Raw genomic sequence first — 27,794 nt, 5'->3', positions numbered from 1 at the left:
GAGAAAATCCCCTTGGCAGAATGGGCATGTTTCTGAACACAGCTGAAGTGATCTTGGGTCAGTAACAACTACACAACACTGCAGCAGTGTGGAATCACTGCAGGAGCTGGGAACAGAAGGGCAGGCTGAAAGCTTCCACAAGCCCCTCGAACAAGGCTGTGCCACAAATGTGCTCAAGCCCTAGCTTAGGATCTGCAGGTGCTGAACACTGAAGCAGGTACACAGCACTCTGTGGAATATTCACATAATTTAAAAAAAAAAAATAGATCATTAACATCAGGCATTCTCCTCAAAATACATCACAGCTCTACATTACAAAGGCAAAAAGAACAGAGAATTTCAGCACAAACCCGTGGGCTTACAGTGCACCACACAGAACAATGCTCCTTCCACACATACCCTCAGTTTTTGTTACCCCTCCTTTCAGACTCCATGCAGTACTTAAGGAGTCATAAACTCTCCTTCTGCAGTTGTTCTTAACTTCTGCATCATTTTTGTGTCAAACCAGTGGAAATGCTTTGAATTGCATCCCACCTCTCATGGTCCAACTGGCTTTTTAAAGCCTCTGAGCTGTCACAACAGGAGTCTGATGAATGCAGAAGGTCTCTGGCCACAGACCACAGGCCACCCCACGAGATATTTTTCCTCTGAGAAATACAGAGTTAATGTCAAGAAATAACAAGGCTGTACTGCTGCTTCCTCCTGTTTCTCCAAGTCATATAAAACCAAGAGCCCAATTATATCATGTTTCTGTTCTATGAGAAAAGAGAGCAAATGCAATTATATTGGAATTATCCCAGACAAGAGAAAACCTGAACTGCCAGAAGTACATGTTTCACAACAGGACTACAAAGCCAAACACCTTCCAGATACCATTAATTCTATCTAAGAGACAAGCAGCCAGAGCAACTGAAAGCAACGGAAAATTTTCGGGAAGGAGCGTGAATTCATATTTATATGGGATCTGTTTAAACATGTATATATACCTGACAAACAACTTTGCTGACAACTCCATTGCTGAATTTTTTATAGACATAGATAGAATAAAAAATATCCATTTCACACATAAAAGGCATCTTATGAAGGCCAAAGGATCAAAATCAGCTGTTCTGAACTACATTACTGAAAAATGTGTCAGAAAATTCATCAGAAGTTGAGCTACCACAGGAATAGGACCACAGGCTCCATCCATTTGCCTGTCCCTGGCTGTGCAAAGGTGTCATGTGCCAAGGGGGAAGAAAAAATTGATGCAGCAGGAAGCAACCGACAAGGCTGGTAAACTGTTTGTACGTCAGAAGGAAAATAATTCCTCTAAAGCAAACAAACAAAGAAACAATCCAAAACAAACACTCTCCTACTAGATACTATTTGCTTGCACACTCACCTTCAGGTATAACTGAAAACTGATGCATTTTGCCTAAAGCACAAGTAACACAGGTAACATCAAGATTACTTTCACCTCTTTTCACTCCACCTTATCACCAAAGCCCTCTAGGTCCACAAAAAGGCAGCTGGGGGATTAATCCCACCATAGTTTATACTGGTGAAATCAATTCCTCACCCCCAGTATAAACCCTTCAGCTATTCTGCAGGAGACGTAAAGCTTCAGCTCATGTTTTATGACTGAGATCGGGGGATGTCAAAAGGTTTGCCCAAAGTTGGAAGAGACCCTAGAGCTCAGTCTGGATGGAAGTGTGGGAACCACTGGCTGGCTGTTATTGCTTCTACCCATGACATAATGCTGCCTGCTTGGTGCCTGTAACCAAGTTTAGCTACCAGCTGTTCTTTGAGGAGTTCTCATGGCAGAATGGGAGCAAAATATTTTACCAGCTAGGAAAGACTGAGGGTTGAACTCCTATGTCAAGTCCCATGGGGCAAGAGGAGCAGAAAACCAGTAACGCTGACAAGAATCAAGCATCTTCATTCTGTAATCAAATATAACCAGGCATCCCACAGCGCTTGCAAACCACAGATGTCAAAGTACAAACGCTGCTGACCTAAGGCACATTTTACACCCAATGTCTAAAGACAAAACTCTAGGAAGATAGCCAAACCACCTTTTTCTCAGTTAAACTGCAGTTCAAAACTGCTTTGCTATTTCTTTCGCAAATGAAGATGACCTCAGAATTTAAATTTCACTCTAAAAGCAGCACTGTAAATCACAGGGCACTAATGGAGAAGATCCACGCACACATGCTGCCCTGAGTCACCCTCAGCTTTGCTCTGCAGGCATTGCTGTAATGACAATAAAATCCCTCACAAACAATAACCACTTACTGCCACAGATAAGGCGGAGGAAACAAACACTCCTCCTTTGTTTAATCAGCAAAACGTTGGCCTAGATGTGTTCATCTCATGTTTAATTCCAAAACAATTTCCCTGCAAAAGGTGCTTGGATTGTACTACTGGATATGTTACAAGACAATTGGTATTTGGCCTTTCCACAAGCTTGTTTAAGCATGCAAACAGTGCTGTGTATTTTCAAGGGAAACAACGGCTCTGCTGCTCACATCCTCCTCCAAGACCAAATCCTGTCTGGGGCTTGCTCCGCAGTGCAAATCCATACTTACGCCCTGAGTACCATCTCAGATTCCAAGGAATTCAGGTTTGCCACTTCTCCATGGCTTGAGGTCTCCAGGTTTCCAAACCTGAAAAAGGAGATGGATGTTTAGAAGAAACTCTAGTGATTAAAAGCAAAATCCCAAACAGCATCATTCATATATAATTACCATGAACAACCACAAAGCGCTTCCAGCTCAAACAACAGGAATCTTAACAGGTGGGCAGAATCAAGGACCTTGAAGATAATTTCATTTAGGAGAGAAAGTATCCTAAAGAAACAGCCAGTATCTTCCAACCTAATCTGTTAATTTATATGAAGCAGCCTGCACACAGCAGGAATCAACCAAATCAGTGTCTCTGCTCACAGCTCCAAGACCCTTCTGCCTGCGTTCACTTCATCCTTTCCCAGGGCAATATCCCAGTGTGCAACCGCACTGTAACACAACCACCTGCTCCAGCACAGCTTCTGTGACTCCAGCACCTGCAGGTCCTAACAGCTCCAAGTGTCATTTCAAGGTTTCCTGGGTGACAAGTGCTTGCTTTGTACCCAAACTCCCGATGGTATCAGTGAGAAAAGCCCACGATGCTGTGAAAACACCACTGGAAAGAGGGAACCGTGGGCACAACTCCAGCAGTGCCAAAGGGAAACCTCCTACCTACAAGGCACAACCCTGTGCCTTGCAGGCAGGATCCTGCACCTCATCTTCAGCAGGAGAGCCCAGTGTTCCACATACACAGCTTCATCGTTATCCAGGAAGAATTCCATGGCTCCCTGCAGGCAGGTTTAATGAAGGTGAGTGATTATGCACTGTCCACAACAAGACAAGCTGATTTAATCCGTTTCAATTAATCTGAAGAGTTAAAACAAGTGCATCCTTAAGTGCTTGTGCTACAACGACCTGGTAACATCAGACAGAGAGAACAGAGAGAAGTTTCTGTCCTGACAGCCAGAACTGTCACAAACTCATCCACAAACATTTCAATGGATGGCAGTGGTGGTAGCTTTACGCTCTTCTAAAGCATTAGTCTAAGGCTTTGTACATAAGAATCACAGAGCTGTTGTTAAAGGGAGAGGATTTCACTCTCCACTGCCATCTCATCTACTCTGTAAGATGCCTAAAACACATCTCACCCGATAGACAAAAGGCACTTTCCCCCTGCTAGGGAAATTTTTTAAAAGAAAAACTAAATTTTTCTATTCCGTTTTCAAAACGTGCAGTCAACTTTTTTGAGGAAAAAATTGAGATGAGTCCCAACCTCATTGTCCTACTGTTGCATGAAATATTAAATATGTCTTTGCAGAGCATTAGGCACTTGTGTTTAAATCCCACTAGAGAACACAAGCTGAGTTTTACAGGAGAAATCCGTCAGACGGCAATAAAGAGCAGGCAGCTTTCTGTGCAAAACTGGAGAAGGATATAACGCTTCCTTATGCTGCCAGATGTAAATCTCTGCCTATCTCTCATCTCTCCATGAACAACAGGTCATTAAATACGGGTTAGGAGGAGTTAACAACAGCTGATGTAAAGAACAGCCTTTCTGCAGCCCTCCAGCACTCTGTTCTCACCAGCTCCCAGACAAAGAGCCTTTCACTGCCCAGCCTTGTAGGAATGCTTTGCATACAAAAAGAGACAAGAGAAACAAAAGGATCCTTAGCCCACAGAACTTTTCAGCCTTGCTTGGCATTTGGGAAGTTACAGACTGCACTCAAAGGGACTGACTAAGCAAATGAGACCAGAATGTAATGGGTAATAATGCAGGTTTAAATACTGGAAAATAGAGTGGAAAACGCATCCCTACATCTCTGTTAAGAGGCAGGGAGGAAAATACCCTGAATAACTCAGAAATAATAAGGAAAGGTGGTCTCTGCAACGGCCCCAAACAAAGCCCTACATAAGTTTGTAAGCATTGAAACAAGCAATTTGTAAGGCCAGATCCTCAGGAAAAATAAGGTGGTTTGAATCTTTCAGTCATAGGGTGAAACAGAAGTCATAGAAATGAAATCACTTCTCTAGCTGAGTAGACAAGCCACCTAATATAAAGGAAAAAGAGACAAAATAATAGATGCTACAGGAACAGCAGTGAGTCAAACACCACAAAGCTGCTGTGCCAAAACCTGTGGCTCTGCTACTGCAGGACCCATTCCTTCAACGCTCCCCCTCCACCTCCCCTGTCCTCTCCATTTACCCTCCTGCAGAAGGAATGAATGGGAAACATAAATCTAACTTGTTCTTCATTGTCACTACCCAGCTCCAACTCTCCCACCAAACAACCTCAATTCCCTCCTCTGTAAACTGCTCCAGACAGGGACTGGTTGCTACTTTCTCAGTGCCTGTGCCAAGCACAGCACAGCTCCCCTTCTGAGGAACACGGTTATCAGGGCAAAATACATCATGCAAGAGAGGAATTTGGCCTCCTTCTAACCTCATCTGTATAGCTAACCAACTCTGGCTTCCATCACACTTTGGAACACCCCCTGGGAATACCAAAGGGGCCACACTGTGTCCCCACACCCAGGGCCAGGAGGAGCTGCTCTCCTTCCCTCCAGGAGCTTCCATGGAAGGCTTCCACATTGAAATGTCACCAGGATCTTTTTTTTTAAACTCTCCCTGCCCACTTGTACCAAACAACTAGAAAATATCAGAATGTACAGTGTTAAAAGCTTGGCAGATTTCCAGGCTGTCTGCTGCACTTAGATGCCAAACTCCCATGAATGCTAAAGGGATGTGGATGTTCAATTACTCCTAAATAGCTTTGGAAACACAAGTCTTCCCACTCAGTTCTCAACATACCAGCCTATGCTCAAGATTTTGTCTAGTGACTTCTAATCTATCCTAGAAGGAAACCTTTATAGGCTGAATCTGGCTAAAAAAAAAAAAATAATAGGGCTTCTGTCTCAAATTTCATCAAAAGCAAAAGGGTAATGTGAAGACTTGGAGGAAAGAAAATAAAAAAATGCAACAACCAGATTTCTAAAACTGTTTCTTAAGCTAAAGTTTCTCTTAAGCACAGCATTGGCTTTTTTCTTTGCTTCCCTGACTCAGGGAAGAGCACCTCACCTGCTTTTGGACACCATAAATGCTTCCTGCCCCACAATCAGTCAGCACTGCACTGCTTGGAAAGGATACTCAGCAGACAGCACCAAATGACCAACAGGTTTCCCCACACATTTAGGGTACAGGACATGCACATTGCCCAGGACATATTCCCGAGTCCCAGGAGTTTTTGTGTAAGCCAAACACATTCATCAGACAATTCTGCAGCACAGTATCCACAGCCAATCCAGCATAAATTGAATGCACCGGGCTTGAGAGTGATCCAGCTTCCACAAATACATTGCAGAGGAGGTTTTTCAGTGAGTATGTCCCTACAAAATAAAATATCCTGCAAATGATGTGGCTGCCGTTCCCTCCTCCTCTCTCCCAAGGAGCAGATCACCTGTAAAAAGCTGGAACATCTTTTTTGATCTGGTCACATCAGTGTTCTCCCCTGGATCAAACAACGAGAGCTCAGCACTTCTAATTGTTCCCTTACACCACAGCCCTGCTCTATCTCCAAGAATAAGAGGCAGGGCTCAAACTCTTCAAACAAAACTAAAACTGCAACAAAGAGATTGCCTTTTTCATTATTACTTCACTGGCACACAAAACAAAAACTAAATTATGAGCACTGACACCCACTTTAGTCCCTGTACCCTAATTATCAACAAGTATCACAAAAAACAAAGTTGCAAAAATGCAGGCTCTGGGCTACTTATTCTCAACTAATCTAGAGATGGAAGCCAAGCTGGTTAAAATCAATTACTATCCATCTTTTTTTCAATTCTTTTCCTTATAACATCTGCTTTTCTTCACAAGTCCGTATTCCTCAAATATATGTAAACCATTCTAACTTTTACAGCTTAAGTTTAATCTGCATTTTCTCCCAAGCCACAAAATTCTAGATTATCCATGATATACAAGAAGCCATGAGAAACATGCATGGATCCTTAAGCAGTACACTCCTGTGATTTTTGAGAAGGGAAGGAAGTGGTAACCTAGGATTTCCTGTGGATCCTGTCACGTATCACAAAAGGCTGGGGATGATGCCGACAAGACCAGGCAGCCCATTCCTCTGAAAGGGAGGGGTGTTGTAACTTGCTCAGAGAGGTACATAAGCCAGCAAAATCAAAACTGGGCTCAAAAAGAGAGTTCTGGTCTATGGAGACAGTTCTCCTGGGCTTTCCTGCCCTCTCCAGACATTTTCACCTCTTAAAATCAGTGTGAGAGGAAGAAGGGAGGGCCAACTTCCTTAGAGCATCAATGTTCTTATATTCTTGTACATATCCACTGTCAATTTTCATCATTTCACGTATTCTGAACTAGAATCGGGATGGACTGAGAGATAAAGCAGAGAACAGTCCATGTAACTGTAACCAAGTCCGCTCTCCAGGATGGCTGCTCTCTTCTCTGACTGCTTACCTGACTATCAGTTTATTATCTTTACTAATTGAGCCAGACAGCATTCCTACAAAGCAGCCAGGATTATCTTTTTCAGACAGGAGAGCACAGATAATTTATCCATGCCTTGTTCTTTATCTACCTAGTGGGAGAGCCAAAATGAAACCCTAGGAGTTCTTATGCCACCTTTCTGCCCTAATTACCTCATGCCAGAGCAACTGTTTCTGTGAATCATGGATTTTGAAAGCGCAGCAAATATGACACTCCCAAAATAAGAGCACCCCTGACCCAGCCGTGTCTCAGAATTCAGGGTGAGAAACTAATGCTGCGTGTTCCAAGCATTTATGCAGACATAGCAGTCATGATTTAACAGTCTGACCATAAAAGCTATTCTTACAACATTTAGCGCTTCTTGGGCTGTCTGCAAAAATTTATGGCTGCATATTCATGTGACGTAATAGAACGGGACGGCAAATTCTTGTGTTTGTACAATCCCTGTTCCGAACCAGCAGCCCCCAAAGAGAAGAGCCAGGTCTGAAAATAGTGGTGATCCAACAAAATTTTGGAATCTATTCTAGTTATGACTTCGCAGCCCATGTATTCTGTTGGGTTTTTTGGAGGAAACTTGTATTAATTTTGCTGCGTTGGTCCAGCTGGGTTCTTTAGCAGCCAGACATGGTACGCTTTCCTTACCTATGCTATGATGAGTGTTGGGATGTGAGCAGCAATGCATTTATAGACTGGATGTTCATGCTGAAATTCTGGATTTTGAAGTATTCTTGACAACAGGTTATTAAATCCCGGCCTGCTAAAAGCAAGGGAAGATGTTCCTGACAGCTTTCCCCTGTCATGTAAATGATGGGTCCATTTCCACTGCACAGCAGCAGCTCCTACCTGTCCAGAAGAAGTTCCAGCACTGCCCTGGGAGAAGCAAAGGCCCTGTATGTAGCAAGAAAGATGCTGATGTAGGAAAAGTCCGCATCTCCAAAAGCTGTGAGAAGGTTCTCCACCAGTTTCTCCAAAGTTCCAGCTTTTATAGCCCTGATCTTGGATGTTTCATACTGTCTGACAGTGTGCTCTGGGGGTAGCTGGTCTCCTTCACCCTGCAACAGGAAACAAAAACAAAGCACAAAAATCAGTCAGGAGACAGACCCCCGACACAGATTAAATCCTATCTTTGCAAAGGAATTGGCCATCACCAGCTACTAAATGATTTTGTCAATTTTTGGTGCTCTCCAAGCACAAAAAGTTGTATCAAATAATGGAGTTTTTAAGTAACTTTATTTTAAATCATTTCTCTGACATGCTCAAAAACCACTTTACAGTGTGACCGTTATCAAGTTAAGTTATGATTCCACCATATATTATTATCTCAAGGACAATCCTTTATCCCACAAAGAGTAATGTTACTGAAGGGAATGAAAGTGGCAATTCAGTGTTTCATTTAACTTCTGAATAAACATGAAAAATGACCATAACTTAAGCACTGGAACTTGTGATTCCCTTGCTGAAAATACCAACTTTGGGGTGTCACACAGGACCCAAGGCCTGTGCCTGTACCCACATTCGGTGCAAGAACATTTCAAGATACTTTTGTAAGGAGGGTGTCAAACTCATCTCACAAACAAGGCATTCTAACATTCCAATTTTCTCATAGAGTTTCCACTTGGCACAATATTTGTCCATAAATCTAGGGTTTGGGATTATGTGTGGGTATGTTTTTTAAACAGCATTTGTTTTAAACGCTTACAGCCTGCTTAAATCTGAAGAACATTTAATTACACCATTATTTAGAGGACACTTCAGAAAAATGTTTCCGTGACTGGTTTAAATCCTATTTTGTAAAGTATGTGGGATAAAAAATGGGATTATAAATAAAAAAAATCCAATATTAACTCAAACATCTTGATACTGAGGGCACAAAGACAGCCTGTTAATGACAGTCACTACCAACCCTGGCTCGGGATACTGACAAAACACAAAGGAAAAAAAATAATCTATTAATAAGATAATTAAGAAGAGATACCCCACCCACTTCCTATTTACATCATTACCCTCCACTCTTTGGAATTGTTTCTAATAGACATCCTTTTGAGTTTTAAACAATATAGATGTCTTAAACATCTTTCTAAAGCTCTGTCTCCAATATTATTTACAAAGCTCTGCTCTCTCATTTCCCAGTTTAATGAGAGCCAACCCTTGCTGCAACATTAAAATACAACATTACTGTTTGTATTTAAAAAAAACCCAACAAAACAAAACAGACTAGACAGGGAAATATTTTGCTCCATTTTGTTTCATAGATTCTATGGCTTTTTAAAAGGTGTATATAACTTGTAATATATCTGATTTAAAAGTGGATCTGGAAATATATCAATTATAAAAATGAACTAAAAGCATATCTGGAATTATGTATGACCCTGCCACTACATAAACATTATTAACAGGATACGTTTTCACCACAATGTAACTTTCTTACAACCAAATTTTCCTTAAGCAAAACTTGGCTGATAAAAAAAAAATGCAATTTTCTTGCTCACTCTTCATCTTACAATTATGATACATGTTTGAAAATAACTAGTTACACAATACAACCACTTTCAGACAGGGAAGAAAGTCTGCACCACTGTATTTAACTCTTAATTTTTGATCCAGCAGATTGCCCCACTCACTGCGTAGCGGTTTATGGGTGTATTTACCCAGGGCACATAAAACCCTCTCATTCACTCATGCGAGTATGTTCAAAACAAGGGCAGAATCTGTTTCCAAGACTCATACACGCACAAAATTTTCCATTAATTGCAACACTACAACTTCCCCATGTTGGGAGAATGTCAAAAAGAAACAAAACCCCCCCAAAAAATACCACCAAAGCAAAACTAACCCAGTTTCTGAAAAGTCTAAAACTCTGTCAGCAAAATACCAAACTTTTAGAAATCATTGTGAGAGTTCTGGGATTGCTTGTATTTGTATTATTTTAGCAATTCTGCCTGTAAGTTTAAAAGGAAAAGGGACTTGGCAGACAAGCTCAATAACAGGCTTTGAGAATAAGACCTTGTGGGCTGAGTTTCATGCTAACAGGAAACTGCTCAGTCTGGATTTAATCAAGAGGGCATCTCTTCACTGACACAACCAGGCTACCCAAAGGCAAAGGAGTTCTCGTGTTTGCTTTAGAGCTCTCTGCTCACAGGAGCACTCTACTCACTGCCATGAAATAATCACTCCTAAAGCTCTTGCCAGTTTTTGACAGGGGTGCATGGTGACCATGAACTGTGAGCGGTACCAACAAATGGCACCGGTTTTGCACCCTTTTGTGCTTCCAAAGAACAAAAAAGCTCTCCAGCTCCTCTTTGTCTCATTTAGCACCGTGTCCAGCAGTCTAACAGAGACCTCAACATTTCAGGGCTTCGATAACACTTTCTTGGTCCTCTAAAACAAACACATATGGCATTTTATGGTCCGATTTATGTCTTTTTAAAATCTCACTTTGATTTTTCAGGCAACAGATTATAACCCTGATAATCTGCAAGTCTAAGTGATGAGCAAGTAGCTTCCTACAAAACAGACAGCCTCTTTCTAAAGCAAATGTAGAAAGATTAACCTTGCAAATCCTTCTTTTCTGAGCTTGTGTGTGTACTGATGTGGTTTAATCCCAACAACTTTACTAACCCTTGGCAGTGCTGTGCCTTCAGAGTGGCCCACTGTCTTTAAGGTGATCATCTCACAGCTCTACAGCACAAAACATGACCTACGTACACAGCTCTTGCTGAAACAGGAGAGCTCCGTGCAGACCAAAACACATCCAGGCTGAAAAGCTTTGTCCAAACACTACCTGTTAAGCTCCAGTGGGAACATAAATTACAGATAATCTATACTCCTTATCATCGCCCAAATAAACGGCACAGCCTAGCAAGAGGGATTAGACACTCAAGGTAAAGAGGAAAGTTAAAACTCTGATCAGTACGGAACCAGGCTGCTACCCAAACAGACACACAGAACTGGAGTCATTGTCTTAGAAATGTCACTGGAAAAAATTGCTTTCACCCAAAAAAACGCCACTGCTCTGCAGGTTTTTTCCAATGCAGATATTATCTGTTGAGATTCTGGAAGTGAGAATTGTGGAATGAAACCAACCTGATTGGTTTTTATTACGCAGACTGGAAAAAAATACTAAAACAACTGGGATGAACAATAAGAAAAGGAGAGAGCAAACATTCTTCAGGCTCCATCATTTGAAGCATTACCATTTCACTAAAGATTTGTTTTATTCAGAAATTCTGCAGTTATTTTCAGGAGCATCTAACTAACACTTTAAATGAATTTTTACCATCTTTGACAGATTTTTAAATACTTTTCACTTTCCTTGAAACATACAGCTTTTCCAGATGGAGAGTTTTCCACTCTGTTTTTATTAACTTACTGGACAGGCACCCTATGCTGGAATAAATGTGCCTGAAGTGCAGTAACTTGTACATTAACTAAAAATAAAGCACTCTAATCAAGGCTGTCGCTGTTTGCCTAAATATGAGTCTGCTTTAACCTTCTGAAAGTAGGAATTAGATGCTCTTTGTGATTTTAACCATTTGGTTTTTTTTCCACATTGCTTCCTTACACACAGGTTCTCCAACACATACCTTTAACATCTACACTCATCCTTGGGGGAAGTAAAAAAAACGGGGAAAAAACATCAAATCATGCTATGATTGAACTTGGAAAGCTCCAGAAATATAAGCTGACTGGTATCTTATCTGAAATATCTCAGACTGACATCCATAGCGTCAGTCTAAGAGAAGAAAAACCTGAAATATCCCTCATTTAACAAGCAGACACACATCATTAAAGAAAACAGCAAGACAGATGAAACAGAAGTTGTTCCGTTGTCTTAGTCAAGTATTTTGGTAAAGAACTGCAAAGACATGAACAACATTTTTGGCAAAGCGTTTCCTTCCAACAAAGACTCTGATGGCGTTTCTAACCAAGTGGACGAAGCGGGATCGTGCCGTGGGTGCAGGACAGACCCGCAGCAGCTGACATCCACCTGCACCGACTCCCAACTCCAACACATGACCCGACCTGAACAAAAAATCCCTCTGAGAAGTGGCGACTTTGCTCAGCTATCAGCACAGCAAACAGTCTGCATGGGGGAAAAATGGGAATTTGGAGCAGAATTTGCAGCCCAGGAACTAGGAAAGCGTGGCTGGCACGGCAGGGCTGGGGTGGCCAGCGGCGGGTGTCCTGCAGGCAAAGGAAGATGATTTTATCCTACAGAGAACTTGGAAATGAAATGAAACAGAGCTCTCCACAGAATTCTCTCCACTAACTCTCATTTCCTCATTTCAGACACCGTTTAAAAAAAACCAAACAACAAAACCAAACAAAAAACCACACACAAACAAAAAAAAACCAAAACCAAAGACAAAACCCAAACCAACAAACAAAAACAAATAACAAAAAAGCCCACCATAACTCTGCGTACTGACTGCACTAAACTCAGAAGCCAAAATAAGTTGATGAGCTCTTTCCTAAGCTCGGAAAAGGAGAGGGATTCCTGGATTTCCAAAGCCCCGCCCTTTTCCTTTCTTTTCTTGCCACATAAATACCCATTCTTGGCAGCGACCCAGAGTTTCCAGGACCAATTAATTCCATGCTCATGACACAAAAGGCATTCTTGTTTTCTCCTCTGAGCTCACAGCCTGGTCGGTATCTGTCTGAAGAGCTGGCAGTCACAAAAGCTGTGGGGCAGATGTAGAGGGAAAAAGAGAAAAGGAAAAAAGCCCCTTACACAAATGCTGCCGCTCAGTTAGAACCTTCCCACTGGGACACCTTGCAGCTACTTAAAGCCACTCTGGGGAAAATAAGAAAAAAGAGGCATTCCATGGTGCTGAGCTGTGCATTCTCACACCTTCGATGCAAATTTAGACTCATTTGGATATCGGTGAATTTTCTGGGATCAGCTCTTACATGAATCAAAGCAAAAGTAAAGAAGCCTAATTCCCAAATCGCATCTCCCTGGCATACATCTAAAGGAGTTTTAGCAAGTGCATTGCAAAATTCAATCTTCAAAGAGGCCTAGGTTAAAATGGCACTGTGCAGCTCTTACAAATGTTGGAGCTTATCCAGCCATGGGAACATAGAAATTCCTGCTCTGAATTCACCCACTCAGAAGCATCTGTGCAGCAAAGGAACGTGGCCATATCATTCACTGAGAATCGAGTCATCCAAGAGGTTCAATGTGCAGCATGCAAGGTTTTTAAAGAAAAAAAAAATCACCTGAACAGCTCCAGATCTCCATCTCTACCTTGTACAATTTATGCATTTACCTTCTCGTCGCTTCCTATCTACAAAGGTTCCCTCTGGTCCTGCCTCTCACCTCTCTTGCTAGAAAGACTTAACAAAACCAATACAAGGTCTCTCACCCTCTTCTCTTGCCTGATTTGGTGTCGCCATTGAGTTAACAGAACCTGAATCATCAGATTATTGATTTTTTTTGTTTCACAGATCTGCAGTTCCCCACAACCCTGTTGCCCCTTAGGCATGCCAGTGATGTATTATTTTCATAACTTGTATTATGAAATACTCCTTGTGACGGTTTTGATTGGACACTGAAGCTTAGCAAGTTCCTAGTTTAAAACTGAAAAGCAAGAAAAAGAAACCAGTAAGTCAGGTAAGACTCTTAGTCATGTGCATCTTACATTGTTGGAGGAATACCTGTCATCAAATGACATTTACTACCAACACTCTTATAATCCAGTAAAGAAATGTGTTCCGCACAAAGTATCTTCCCAAAGCCCTTCTGTATTAGAAGAAAATTATTTGTAAAACTTAGTATCCTCCTCTCTTCAGTGCCTAGAAACACCAAAATGTCCAATCCCCAAACCAAGCAGTAAATAAATATTCAAAATAATAAACAGCTAAGTGAGCAGAGCACCAGGATGAAGGCAAGAAAATGGGTTTTAGTGCCCATTTTGGCAGTACATCAGCTCATTTTCTGAAGTATTTTGACTTCTGGAGCCAAAGGAAGCATTACACAGTGTCTCCCGAGAGAAGAGCTCAACAAAGTCTCCCAGGACTTTCATAAAGCAAGAAGTGATTAATTGTGAAAACTACTAACAGCTTTTCCAGGTATGGATTACAGAGCATCCCTAAGAAGGTAAAGGCAGCTGGGGCAGTTCCCCTATGCCCCAGAAATAGTAATTATTGTTTCTGCTCACAGCCTTTATCTCAACTCCTCTTCCTCCTTCCCCACGCTCTCACAGCTTCCAGTATGCCCTGGAAATCTGGAGGTGCCAAAGCACCCAGGAACCATTACTGGGAACCACAAGGGAGAAGAGGTGCTGAGCAGAGAAAACAAGTATAAAAGGTGGCAGACAGCTCAAACATTTCACTTGAGTCTGAAAAGATTACAGGGATAGGTACAGTGCACCTGCCATCTGACAAATACTGAGAGGTTCAACCTCATAGCACAGCAAATTCTGTATTTATATACAGTATTTCTAAGCTGCCTTGATGACAACTCTATGTCTACCCTAAGAAATGCCAGGGGAAAGCTATTATTTAAATGTTGTTTGGGAAACAAACAGTGCTCATCAAAGACCTGTGCCATGTTTCATGAAAAATGCTAAAATACGCTGTCATTTTTTAATAAATAGCCAGTGTAACAAAAAGAGGAGATGATTAATATTACCACTAACACAGTCAGGCAGATTTCATATGGTATGATTTTTGACTACCAACAGAACACTTGTCCTGTGACAAGCCACACTATTTTTTAACTCCTTCCAGAAATGTAATTTAAATTAATTGTGGAGCTCATCATCCCTTTCTGCTCAGTCAGGAGAAACAAAGAAGGTCCTGTATGAGGCAGCAGGCAACAGGGCTAAGTTCAAAATGGATTTAAGGATGCCACAAGTAATAATTCTGTTGCATAATAGTAACACAAATGCATATTACATAACCCAAAATGCTTTTATTCATCCTAATTGTATTGTTGGCTCTCCTTTCACACTGTAAAGCTTGCTCAAACAGTACACAGAAATTAAATGTATACCGAGGCAGGAGATCAGTGTAAACTGCCACTGCATCCAGGGTAAACAACAAGGCAAGAATGATAAATTACAAATAGTATGAATAGCTGGAAATTAAACCTGTAGGTGAGGGGAGATGAAATGCCCTCTGACAGAGGAGAAAATACTTAGCAGAAGACTGATTCATATTTCAAAATAAACTGAACTTGGAACAAGGCATTTCTGTGGAACAACAAATACCCAAGAAATGCTGTTACATGTCTCATAATTACCGTGAGCAATCTCTAATGCCAATTTTTTCTAAGCTTTTAAGAAGAAATAGGTTAGCAGTCAGCAACCACTTTTATGACCACAGCATGAAAACATACCTAAAACGGCGCTGTAAACTTCATTTCCACGGCTGTGCTTTTTACTACCCTTTGTTTCGAAACTAAGAGGCCTCTCCAGGGTGGGGTCTGAGTAGAAAAAGCATTAATAGGAAACTAATGTTTCCTAATATTAAGCGTTACCAGCTTGAATATTTATTTACGTGCTCAAAGAGTCCGAAAGTATTAACTCACTCATTAGTCCAGGCCAAACTGTGCTTTTCCTACATTATCTAGACACGACAAGGGATGGAGTGTGGGATCTCCTGGTGCTCCTCTCCTGCACACACAGTCCCTGCGGAGCCGGGGAGCGCCTGTGCCTGCCTGCGCGTGTGTCTGCACGCCACGGCAACACCCCTGTGCCAGTCGCACGGGCATTTTCTCTCGGAGAAATCCTGCGTGTCACGGGGCCAGCAGAAGCGTGTGACAACGGACCCGCCACACAGATCACTGCGCTCCCCCACCTGCGGCAGCACCCAGGAGCCCTCCCCTCCTGCCCAGCACACACGGCGTGCGCCGGCCCCGAAGCCGCGGCAGCTATTTGCGTCCTGGTTTAAGAATGCCGCGTTGCACTTGGACTGAAATCCTTAGGCAAAGGACACAAAACAAAACACACAATTACGTGGAAGTATTGAGTCCGAACGCAAAATGAGTATAGCTTACAAGTAAGGGGGGAACAAAAAGGAAAAAATGCCAGATAAATCAGAAATTGTCCGCATTGGTTTGATTTTTCCTCTTTTTTTTCGGGGGGTTGTTGTTGTTTAATTAATTACCCACCAGGAGTTAATAGCATACCTCGGCTCTCCCCCGTCCTGTCCTCCCTGACCACCTGATGTTTTCCCGAACAAAGTGCCTGTTTTTTGCAGGAAGAATGCAAGCCTCATGCTTTAAGTAAGTGTGCAAGAGTTCATTCACATTTTCCCTGCTCCAGAGAGCCAGGAGCCCGGAGCACAGCCAGGATCAATCTGAAGCACTCCACGGGAGGAATGCAAAGGCCTCAGATCTGCCTTCCAAGCGAAACACGTTGCTGTTACTCATGGGACACTTCCAACAGCAGCACCAGGGCTGCCATCTCCAAACCAAAGACACCAGCCCTGCCCTAAAGGGTTTCTACTCTAAGATTAAACACAAAATGCATCAGAGGTACAGCCAGAGATTACTACAAACCAAGCAAACAAAAGCAGAGGTATATCTTCATAATAATTTTCTTGCTGTATTCACACGGAATATTTAAACCAGGTTTCAAATGCACCTCAGGAGCACTTAGGTAATTAATCTCTTTTGTACTGAAGACAACAGCTAATCCAGATGGGTGTACTGACTTGTTTGCATCCCAACACCAACACATCTCTGAAATGCTATGAGCCTCATCGGGCAAGTTCTATCCACAGGAATCCCCTAAACAACTGAAGGAAGTTCCGTGCACAGTTCGAGTCAAAGCAGAAACTCAATTTACTCAATGCACGCAAGCTTGTGTGGGGCATAAACTATATTTAGGAGGGAATAAAACCCTACCTAGCTCTAACGTGATGGTCTATTTCTGCTTTAGGATTTATAGATACTAACGAGGAGCCACTGGGATCTGGCAGTCTAATGAGACCTACCACAAGTCTCCAGTTTGAAGCCCAAAGGCTATCTCAAAGCATTCAATCATTCCATATTGTTCAATCATTCTGAGATCTTTCAATGGAAAATGCCACTTAGTTATAAAAACATGCTGGTTTACTAGCACAAAGAGCCCACGGACCCCCCAGAAAGGAAGAAACAGCTGCCGACTGGAAGAAAGGTTGAGTCTCCATAGGGAGAAAGGCAGTACAAAGCAGGTGAGGGGGTGGGAGGGCAAAAGAAAATAATCCTTTAAACTGCTTTCAGATGAAAAAAGGTGGCAAGAATATAAGAGAAGAAAACAGATGAAATAGACTATAATAACAGGATTACTCCACAAAAGCACTTGAAATGCCTACACCTCCTTGGCGCATTGTGGCCCAGGGGCAGCACCAGCGGCGGCTGTCACAGCCATGAGCGGGACAGCCACCGAGGTGGCACGGAGGAAAAAGTCAGAACTCCATCTGCCTGCAACCAAGGAGGGCAAAAGGTTAGTGAATGTCACCATGCAAAGTGGCACAAAGCTTCACACCTGAGGGGGAGCTGCCAAAACCTCACTTTGACTGCCAACGTGCTGAAGGCGAGCTACACTCCGATGCTCACAATGCAGCTAAACAGAGATAAACGTGAGAAGCCAGAGAAAATGTCTGCTGAAAGTCCTGCCCTCAGAGGTCCCAGGGTGGCACACAGACCCGAAAAAAGACCGAAGGATTACAGTAGGTAGAACATTACATATTTCAGCACAGTGCTTGGAAGTGACAACAAAAAGCAAACAAAAAAAAAGTCTGAGGAGCCCACATGTAGAGTACCCTGTTCTGCTCAAGCTGCCTCATTTTTAAAGCAACTATTATGAAGCTGAATGGAGTAATGCAAAGGGCAACCCACACAATTCCTACTTTTGCAGAGTCTAAAACTGCACAGATGCAAACTTTTGTTTTAGACACATAAAAAAAGAGTAAGATCTGAGCACCCAGAGTTCTGTTTAACCAGGAGGAGGTTGCAGGGCTGCTGGAAAACCAGCCCACACTAAACTCCTGTACCATGTGGCAATATGGCCTTGACACCTCCTGGGCATTACAGTCCCCATAATTCTTTTGATAAGTGCCTGTGTTCAATCTTATTCTCCCTCATTAAACATTTGCTGCAGACAAATTGAAACCAGAACTTTATAAACAGGCACACATAATAATTGTCATTTTAAACTGAACTAGAGGTTTTCCCTCCTCTAACAATGGCCAGATGTTATAGAGGAAGGTGAAGAAGTAACACCCATAACATTTCAGAATAACAAGTCTAAAGGAAAAGACACTTCTCAGCTGCAGGACATGTTTGTTTTATCCCTAAATCCCAAAAATTAATGTCTTGTGTTTTGAATCTCATGCATTTGTTCTCATTATTTTATATTAATGTTCAATCCTTTCTGAATCCTCCTGGACTTGGATGGACTCAGCTACTTCTGCCAGCAGCAAGTCCCTTTGAGTTAATTACAGGCAATGTAACATCACTAATTTCTTTCCCCCCTTGCTTTCAAAATCACCCCTGAGATAACATGCCCCTTCTCCACTCACTGTTTTGAAGGCTTTTCCTATATCCTCACATTCATTGCCAGAATGAAGCCTCAGTCCTGTGAGGATTTATTGTCAAACCCCAGTAGCACCAAGACACAACTACAACAGCCTTTTTGGTGTCTCCAAATCCCCTTCCACCTGGGGATCCCCCTTCTAGTTCTACTTTTGAGATGACGGAACAAGCACCAGAAACAAGTGAGGAGTTACTTTCATCTTCCTAACAGTATTTTCTAAGCTCCACTTCACTCCCCCCTTCCCTGCTGTAACTTAATATTTGAGCTTCCTTTCACAAGTGCTGTTGCATGGCAGGCAAATGCTTCCACAGAACTCTGGACTCAGAAGTCCAGGTCATCTCCCCAGATGGTTTTAATTAATTCACTTCTGGTCCTAAATTGTTTCCATGTGCTGCTGTGCCTTGCTAAGCAGCTGCTCCTTGCTGCATGCGTCACATGTGAAGAAGATATCCATGTGATAACACTATGAAGCCACTAAATAAATATTACCATGCAGCTCTGACAGCTAATCCATCTCCCAACTTTTTTTAATGGTTCAAATCCTTCAGCAGCCTCAAAACTCCAGCCTTTTTGAAGTCACATTGTCCCAGCAGCACATTTTCCCCATCTCCTTCCCACCTCCCCAATGAAAGGGGAATCTCCCAAACCCAGGCCACAGCACTGAGGCTGAATTTTAATCCTACCCAAATCCTACTTTTGTGCTGTGTTACACTGCAACATCCAACACAGTCAGTCTGGAGAAAATCTGCAGCCATGCTTTGAAAGTTATCTGGGTGAAAGAGCTGTAAGAATGCAAGACCATTATCACTTCACTTGAATATGTTTCTGCTTTCCTTCCTAAATTGTCACCTATTGCTTGCAGGGTGCTAAACTGAACTACAGTATTCAGGCATTAGCATGAGTTCAGTTTGGTCCAAGGTAAAAGGATTTCTATAAACAGTAAATGCATTTCCATGTCCAAAACATGTAATTCTTCACTATGGCATTAAAACTTTATTTAAATTAAAAAAGGAAGACATGAAAATGAAACACTCATCCTCATACATCAATAAAAATTCTTGTTCCATAAGGTGTAAAAACTTAACACAGACTTTATAGTTGAGCCCTCCATGCTAGTGCACCACCCAGGAAGAATTACAAGTCACTTCTGAAGAGCTTGTACGGCCACTGAACATAGCGCTTTTTGGGGTGAATCAAGGGCAAAAGTACTTTTGGGAGACTGCAGGAGCAAACTGTGACACCTTCCCACAGACAACTGCTGGTGAGCTGCTCAAGGCTTCAGGAATGAGGTTCCAATTCCCTTTCGGAATCATCTTTTACAGTCTCTGATACTATCTTAATGTGGTATTAACACTAAGACATCACAAACTTTGTGCCCCTGCTTTACAAGACACTACACAGTGACTACACAAGAGCAGGAGCCACACCTAGTCAGCATTTATTTACCCCGCGACACAAAATAACCCCGTTTTCTCCAAGGGGCTAAGCCATGATCTGGCTACTTTGTGCTGGCTTCTTCACACAGGTGCACACCCTTACAGTGCTGGCTAAAGGAAATTATATATTTAAAAACCAGCAGTAGTAACAGATGCAAGTTCAAACATGCACTTACACACACTTTTAATTAGCTTTACCAAGGTTAAATTTAAATCCAAGTGTGACTAACGTACTAGAAATGCTTCAGCCTGTTCCTGAAATGAAGGCATCAAAACCCAAACAGTGAAACTAATGGTTTCTCCAGGGCTGCTCTCTGTCCAACATCTCAGTCCAGTTCCTGTGCTGCATCTCACAGGCTCTCCGATGACACATAGCCACATTCCTTGCCAACTCTTCCTTAACCCAACAAGTGACCTAGATCTAGCACTCAGAAAGAAAGTGCCAGGTACTTTGCAGAGCAAGCAAATTTGGGGGGTTATTCCTTTCACCTACTGCTTTTTAAAAAAGCAAGCAAGACAGCATTCAGCGATGTCAGCAGCAAGACAGTTAAGGCAATGGAATTTAGGGAGAACCCGTAGCATCCAAGTAGCACAGTTTAAAAAATCAGTCATCCTGGCTGTCAGAGGAATTCCCAGGGGAAAGCAATTACAGCACAGAACGTCATTCTAATCCTGCATGTCGCAGGTAAATGCCAAGGGCAAGTTCTGTCCATGAGCAGGCCGGCTGGAAGATATCCAAAATGCAGATACACACACCCAGTGCAGCAACAGAACAGCCTCCAGCAGCTTCACTCAGGAGGCTCCCTTAACTCTTGTTACTCCACTTAAGATAAGAATCATGAGCAAGAGGTGCCCCTGCACAGCCTCAGGAAGGGAGGCTGCCCCTGTCTCTCCCTAGTTCCCCATGGCCAGGGTATCCCAGCCCTAACAGCCTTGGTAACATGGCAGGATTAAAGCACTGCCACCCTGTCACACTTTGGCAGCTTGGAGCGAGAGGTTTTACACTCAACTGAGAGCACAACACTGCGCCACAAAACCAGCCACCCTTTTAATTATGCATTTTGTATTTGGAACTGGGAAAGCAATGGACAGGAATATTTCAGGCTTCCTTTTTAAAACCCTTAATAGGCTCAGTTTCCATTTTTGAGTGTCTGCTGCACACATAGCCTCTATTAACCAGCTGATGACTGTATCCAAGACTGCTGCTTAGGATACCCCTGGAGCCTAAACCAGGAAGCAAGGAGAAAAATATTCCATGAGAAGTCACTAATAAGGGCTGTGAATAGTATCATGGTACTATTATGCCCACAGCTGAAGGAAGGACAGGAGGAAAGAGCCTACTCCAAACCAAAAGACAAGCTAAGTGAGATGCCAAAGCTTTCTTTTGGGTAACTGTGTACACGTCTATAGGTAAAATCATTCACTTCCCTCTGAATACGTTACTTTGAGGGTCTCCAGCACCCAACAGGCATCTTGCCCCAAGCAAAACCAATGTGAGCACACCCCACCCTTCCTCCTTCTCCAAGACAGCTCCTCAGAGCTTTGGAGTGGACAGTAGCACAGCTCAGTTTCCATAGGAAGCCTGTCAGCTCCTGGGGAGCTGCTTTTCTGCTTCTGCCAAATATACGATCAGATCTACACCCTGGCCTTGGTCTGGGCAGCCAGGACAGGCTGATTAAAGAGTCTGCTTCAGCCAAAAGTGACCAACACATGCTCTAAATCAAGAGACAAAACAGCAAGCTGCAGCAAGGACAATGATCAGCCAAGCCACTGCCTGCTGCTTCCACAGGAAACTGCACTCAACCAGAACATCTGGGATCTAAGGGCAAGATGAAAAAGAAATCACAGAGCTGGCTCAGAAGGGCATGTGGGAGGGCAGGAGCAGGCTCAGAGAAAATGTGAGGTTTTGCTTCTTCCTAAAATGTTGATGATTCCAGGCACCACTTAAATCTCAACCCATAGTTAGGAGGTCTGTGCTGGAAAGAAAGAATTCCAGACTCAAACTTCTTTTCTGACATACTGATCAAGTCAGAGAGATGGTTGCGTCCCAGGTCCCAACTGGGATACAGATTTGTTAGCCACAAGTTTTTGCAATGTTTTTCTGTCTGAACTCTCCAGCACAAGCTTCCTGCCAATGTATGTGACTGTGGAAGTGTTTAGAAGCCAAACTTGTGGTCACATGCAGTTTTCGGTGCAAGGCAATCACTTGCACTAAATAAAAAAAAATAAAAAAATAAAATAAAATAAAATAAATAAAATAAAAAGCAAAATTTTATAAAATTAAAAATTGGGTTCTAAAACAGAACAAAATTCCCAGAAAAGGTAATTATCAAATAATAGCAGTGCTAAGAAAACACACAAATATTAAGTGATAGATTTGCTACTTTCAGTATTTTAAAATAGTGAAAAGCACCCCTCTAACAGCAGTCCATTGACAATTTTGGCAGAATATGTTGCTCTGCTATACACCCAACATTACAATATTAAAGACACTTTAAGACAAGCTATAGTTTGCATCCATCTCTGCCTGAACAAACCCCAGAGCCAGAAGTTCAGCTGCAGTCCAAAAAGAGAAAGCAAAAAGTAAAAACCAAGTTTCTAAAATCTCCTGTAGTTTTGTGATGCATGCCTAATGAAGCCAGGCAGCCTGGCCATAAGAGAGCAAAGCGTTTATCTGTTATCTGGATATTTAAGACTCAGAGGAAGAGGAGTCTGTGTCACCCATCAGTAAAGAAAGAAACTCGATGGTGAGGATGCACTCTGAAAGCCCGGCAATGGTTTCAGGTGCGGAGAATCAGCACTGAGGCTTGGGGAGCTCCAGTTCCTGGCTGCGTTTCCTGTGACCTGCTCCACGAAATACTCACCCATTGTAGGTCTCTTCCTCCCTCCTTCCCAGATGAAGGGCTCCGATAGCAAAGACATTTGCAGGTATTCAGGAGCCTCTCCTGCCTGAGCGGCTCATTCATTCCTCATCACGCCCTGCTCTCCCAGGGCTGGACAGCGGTGACCCATCCCTCCCTAACTCCTGCAAGGGGGAGATAAAGCACTCCAGCTGCTTAACGGGGGGGCTCGGCAATAGTCATTTCACAGCATTTTAAAACTTCGCTGGCTTTTATTTCAGTAATCTTGTCCACCCGCCCACACCACAACCATGCTTCTATTCTTCCTGCGTCGTTCCCCCTTCCCGCAGTTCCCCCATCTCTCCACGCACTTCTCCACCGCTGCTTTTTCCCTTCTCTTCAACTATTTACTGTTTCCCATAGACCACCGGCTGGAGTTCACCTCCCCACGCCATTCACACTATCAGCATATTGCTCCTGGCCACAGGAATTCAGGTATTTAGCGGCTGATCCACTTTTACATCCACTGTTTGGCTGTTCTTACCGACTTCTGGCTACAGTATGACTCAACTCGTCTCTGTCTCATTTCACGGGTACCTGGCTGTCAGTTCAAGATCAAACTTGATCCCCTGAACATTTGTCTCTTATGCTTTGGTGTCTTTCCTTCATGGACAATAGCACCTTCCTCTCTGCATCCAGCCTCCCTCTGGGCTGCATTCACATCCTCACAGGGAAGCTGAATCCCATTTTTCAGGCTCTTTCTGAAAATAAAGTTTTAAAACACAACACTCTCTTTCTAACCACATCACTCATATTCCATGCTGTGCTTCCAAACCTTCCCCTCCAGTTACCAATACGCTTTTTTCTCTAGCCTGACATAATGCCAAACTGATGACTGTCCACCCCAAATCTTCCCCTCTTCTGAGTGTGCTCCATCCCTAAGTACAAATCTCTACCTCTCCATCCTTTTCTCTCACGAATGTCAGGCCATGTATCTCAGCTTCCATGGCTTTTGTAGCTTGTTCCCCTCTCCAGCATCCGAGACACACCAAAACCCACTTTGTTTTCAAAAAAAATGCTTTCATACTTTATCTGGTTGAATCCATTGTGTTTGGCAGGGATTCTCTCTCAGTATTTCCAGAAGGTACACCTGAGTTTTGAAGCTTTGATACCAATCATCAGCTAAGACATACAAACAGACGATCTTCTTTAAGTATCACCTCTGCACATTCTTTTAAGTCAAAACAGTGCTTTTGTGCAGCATCTCTCACAATAATGAGCTCCCACTAGAGCTTTTAATATTCCCTAATACTCTAGTGCTTAAAGTCTTAAGCTTCACTAAATATTTAGTGACTAAGTATGTGGTGACAAAAGCAGTGGCTATTATTAGCATCCTTTGATGCCTAATATTAAATTTAAAGCTAAGAAATTCAGTGATTATCCAAAAGCTTCACGCTTCTGAGATTTCGGAACTGCTGATGCCTGCTTAAGTCGCAGCCTGTTTCTCTTTTACTCTTGTTAGCTGCAGAGGTTTGAAACACAAGAAAGACATTTCTGTATTTCAGTAGGCAAGTGTTTCTGGTGCTTTAGTTGGAAGCTTATGATTGGCCTTTAAACAATCCATTCCCTCGTTCCATGACCAACCATTCAGTGACCCTGGGTGGGTTCTTAGGATGGAGAATTTTAAGCAAGGTTTATTAGACTTGACCTGCCACAACAAACCAGGAGAAGCTCAGTGCCTCAGAAGGGGTCATATTGCTAAGTGGGCTTTTACAGGACACAAACTGACACCGAGAAAAAGTTTTTAAAAAGTAAATCCAGGCATGCATGTGATCAATAAGAGAGTTACTGTGTTTGTTACTGTGAAGGCTCAATATTTGGTGGTGTACAAACAGGTTGTTGACCTTGAATCTTCAACCTAACCCTGACTTAGAGCACCATCAAAAACATTAAGACTAACATTGCTGAATCCAACACCTTGTTAATTTAGTGCTAATGAGTTTCAAAGCATAGAAAAAAATTCGTAAACCCTTATAAACTCCAGATTAAAAAAAAAGGAAAAAAAAAAGTCACCTGATGACAGTTCTAAAAGAGATAATTCGGCTTTTCAAAGCCAAACTGCTGGGGGGCAGGGACGGCTCTTCATAAATAATGCTCTGGGTTAGAGGCTATTTATTGATTTCGGGACCACAAAAAAAGCCATTAATAAAACATGATCACGAGAAGAGCTTAAAATACTTTCTGCTCTGAAGAGCTTAAGGGAAACAAACAGCCCATATGTTCCAAAATATTTTGAAATAATACACATGAGATTTAGTCTTTTTGCTTGTGAAAGAGGCCAGACTGGAAGCCAAAGTCACAGATTTATGCCCAGAACAGGTGTGGATTTCTGACACACTGTCTCTTTCCCCACAAACATTCTGACCTGAAAAAACCAACAACAGCCTCAGGAACCTGACAGTCACTGCCCTGACCTTGCAGTCCCTAGCCCTCCTATTGGGATGGGCAGCATCAGCTGCGGGGATGACCACAGGAAAATACTGGCTCCCTTCCTTTCAGAACACGACCAAGACCTGGCAAACTCCTTCCATTACAAGGAACAACACAGCCCAAGCAGGAAAAAAATTCTACTTTTCTAAACTATGCTTATGGGACACAGACACATTCAAAATGATCTTCACCTCCTACACAAAACCAGCTCGGAAAGTTGCAGGAGCTCAAATATACTTGGTAGTATTTTTCCTGGTAAAAACAGGAGGCAGAAATGGGAAATCTGCTATTCAAAGGAAGCAGATTTCAAATTATCTGTTCTGATTAGTACTCTGTGTACTTCTTGGAAACATGGGAAGGGGAGACTTTATGCACTATCTGTATGCAGGACAGAATTTGCTTATTTTTCCTGACTCTGGCTTCAGCTCTGCTGTATTGCTTCGTGTCACAGGAGCTTCACGAGAAAATGACTGGATATAAATCTCAGGGCAGTTTTTAAAGCCTTTAAAATACCAACATGGATACTACATCAAGCCAACTTCTTATATTACTGCCTTTAATCCCAAAGAAAAAAAAATAAACATAACAAAATACCACGAAAGCTATTGGCATCTCCTGCAGACCTGGCCCCAACTGCCACAGCTGCACTGATTCCAATGAAGTGAGGAAACTTTTTGTCAGCTGGGGACGTGGCCTGATAAAGGTGAAGGCACTCAGCAGCATGTCAATGTCCATTTAAGCTCATTTTACTCATCATTAAAGCCTTGGTGCTCTGAAAAACAGCACAGAGCTATGTTTCTTGCAGAAACACAATTAATTTCTCAGCTGGCTAAGAAAGCAATACACAAATAAGACCCAAACCAATATTTCCTTAAGTTCAGAGGAAGAACTGCTGACTTTGAGGGACCTCCACCAGTCAAAATAATATACCTATTTGTTTGGAGACCTGAGATAGCTTCCTAAGAGCAGAAATGAGCCATAGTCCAGTCTGAAATAACTGTTAAATGTTTAGCTCCTCGGGCCATAAGCTAAGATCCGTATTTCTGCACCGAGAATCACCTGATAAATGGCCACAGCCAGTCAAATTGTTTTCACAGGTCAAGAAAAGAGAAGTCAACACACACAAGGAGAGTGTTATTTCAGATGACCCGAGCAGACATAGTTCAGTGTTTGGTTTGTTGTTGTTTTTTTTTTCAAATCATGAGAGCAGTCAGTGCTAAAAGTTAATATTGTAACAATTCCTGTGGAATTCAGCTCCCTGGAGGCTGCTCTGAAGTCCAGGAGCAGCCCTCCCCAGTGCCCCGGCGCTGGCCTCACTTACCCCCAGCCACCTCGCTCCTTTGTTGGCAGCCTGCTGAATCTGCACCTTTTTAAGGGTGACATTGTAGACGGCTCCATCTTCTACCTCTTCACCCCCATCCTGAAATGTGGTCTGCCAGGAAAAGGAGAAAGAAAAACAGGATGAAAGGGAACGTTTTCCCCTTTCTGCTGAGCACAATCTATCCCAGGTGCTCCGCTGCTCCAGGCGGAGCAGAGGAGATGGGCAGCACAAAGTCAACACAACGATCAAAGCAATCCAGGACACCCTTAGGTTGAGGGAACACTGGAGATATTCTTGGCAAGCTATCCTTTCCTGTGGTATCGAGGTACCCTGACTTTCCATTTAACTGTTTTTTCCCAGACTAGCACATATTTTAAATAGTTGCATAAAGTCTTCTAAGGAAAGAGTTTGGTTTTGATTAGCAGTCGTCTCTTTCCTCCCCCCTTTTATACAGCAATTAATATCTTTGGCCTTTCATTTAGGAAATTTGTGCGCCGAAGTAATTCAGCACTTTTAAAACTGCTGAATTACTTCGGCACACTGCCTTGAATCTTTGAAGCTACAGAGCATTTAAAACACAGCGACATTTTAATTCTCTTGAGAACGAGGGATCTGAAGTGCTTGTGATTTGCTCCTCCAAAAACCTATTATTTCAAGAACAAGAGAAGAAACCCAAGCAGCTTTAGAACCGCGGGGGGAGGCGGGGGAAAAGAGCGGTCAAAACTCGCAAATAGAAAGCCGAGGGTAATAAAGCAGAGTGCGATGTCTCCCGAACTTCCAGCGAACGCGTGAAGCAGGGACTCTGCTCGGAACCGGGCACGGCATCGCCGGGCACGGCATCGCCGGGCACGGCATCGCCGGGCACGGCATCGCCGGGCACGGCATCGCCGGGCACGGCATCGCCGGGCACGGCATCGTCCGGCACCGGTCGGACACCACAGCCCTGGCACCGGGCACGGCATCGCCGGCACTGAGCCTCGCTGGGCAGCGGGACCCGCGGCAGGGCAGGGGACGGGACAGCGGGTTACCATTTTCGCTCTCCACAGCAGTTTCATCCTCGGTGGCTTTGCCGGGCGCCTGGTTGGAGGCGTCGCGCTGCGCCCGCCGCGGGCCGAGCCGAGCCGAGCCGA

The 27,794-nt window shown here is 43.0% G+C and overlaps 1 protein-coding gene across 1 annotated transcript in view; it reads right to left on the bottom strand.

Moving 5' to 3' along the window:
• Window positions 1-27,794, bottom strand: part of RGL1 (ral guanine nucleotide dissociation stimulator like 1) — a 53,424-nt gene extending 25,630 nt beyond the window's left edge. The window contains exons 1-4 of the mRNA XM_040073197.1: window positions 27,693-27,794; window positions 26,665-26,775; window positions 7,896-8,104; window positions 2,571-2,648 (exon numbers count right to left, since the gene is read on the bottom strand). Coding sequence (XP_039929131.1) covers window positions 2,571-2,648; window positions 7,896-8,104; window positions 26,665-26,775; window positions 27,693-27,719 — 425 coding nt within the window. The 5' untranslated portion in view covers window positions 27,720-27,794. The remainder of the gene's footprint in view (window positions 1-2,570; window positions 2,649-7,895; window positions 8,105-26,664; window positions 26,776-27,692) is intronic.

This window comes from Hirundo rustica, chromosome 9 (assembly GCF_015227805.2).
Source record: "Hirundo rustica isolate bHirRus1 chromosome 9, bHirRus1.pri.v3, whole genome shotgun sequence".
NCBI classification, from domain to species: Eukaryota; Metazoa; Chordata; class Aves; order Passeriformes; family Hirundinidae; genus Hirundo; species Hirundo rustica.
The sequence above is the reverse complement of the archived record's forward strand: the minus strand, read 5'-3'. Positions and strand labels throughout refer to the sequence as shown.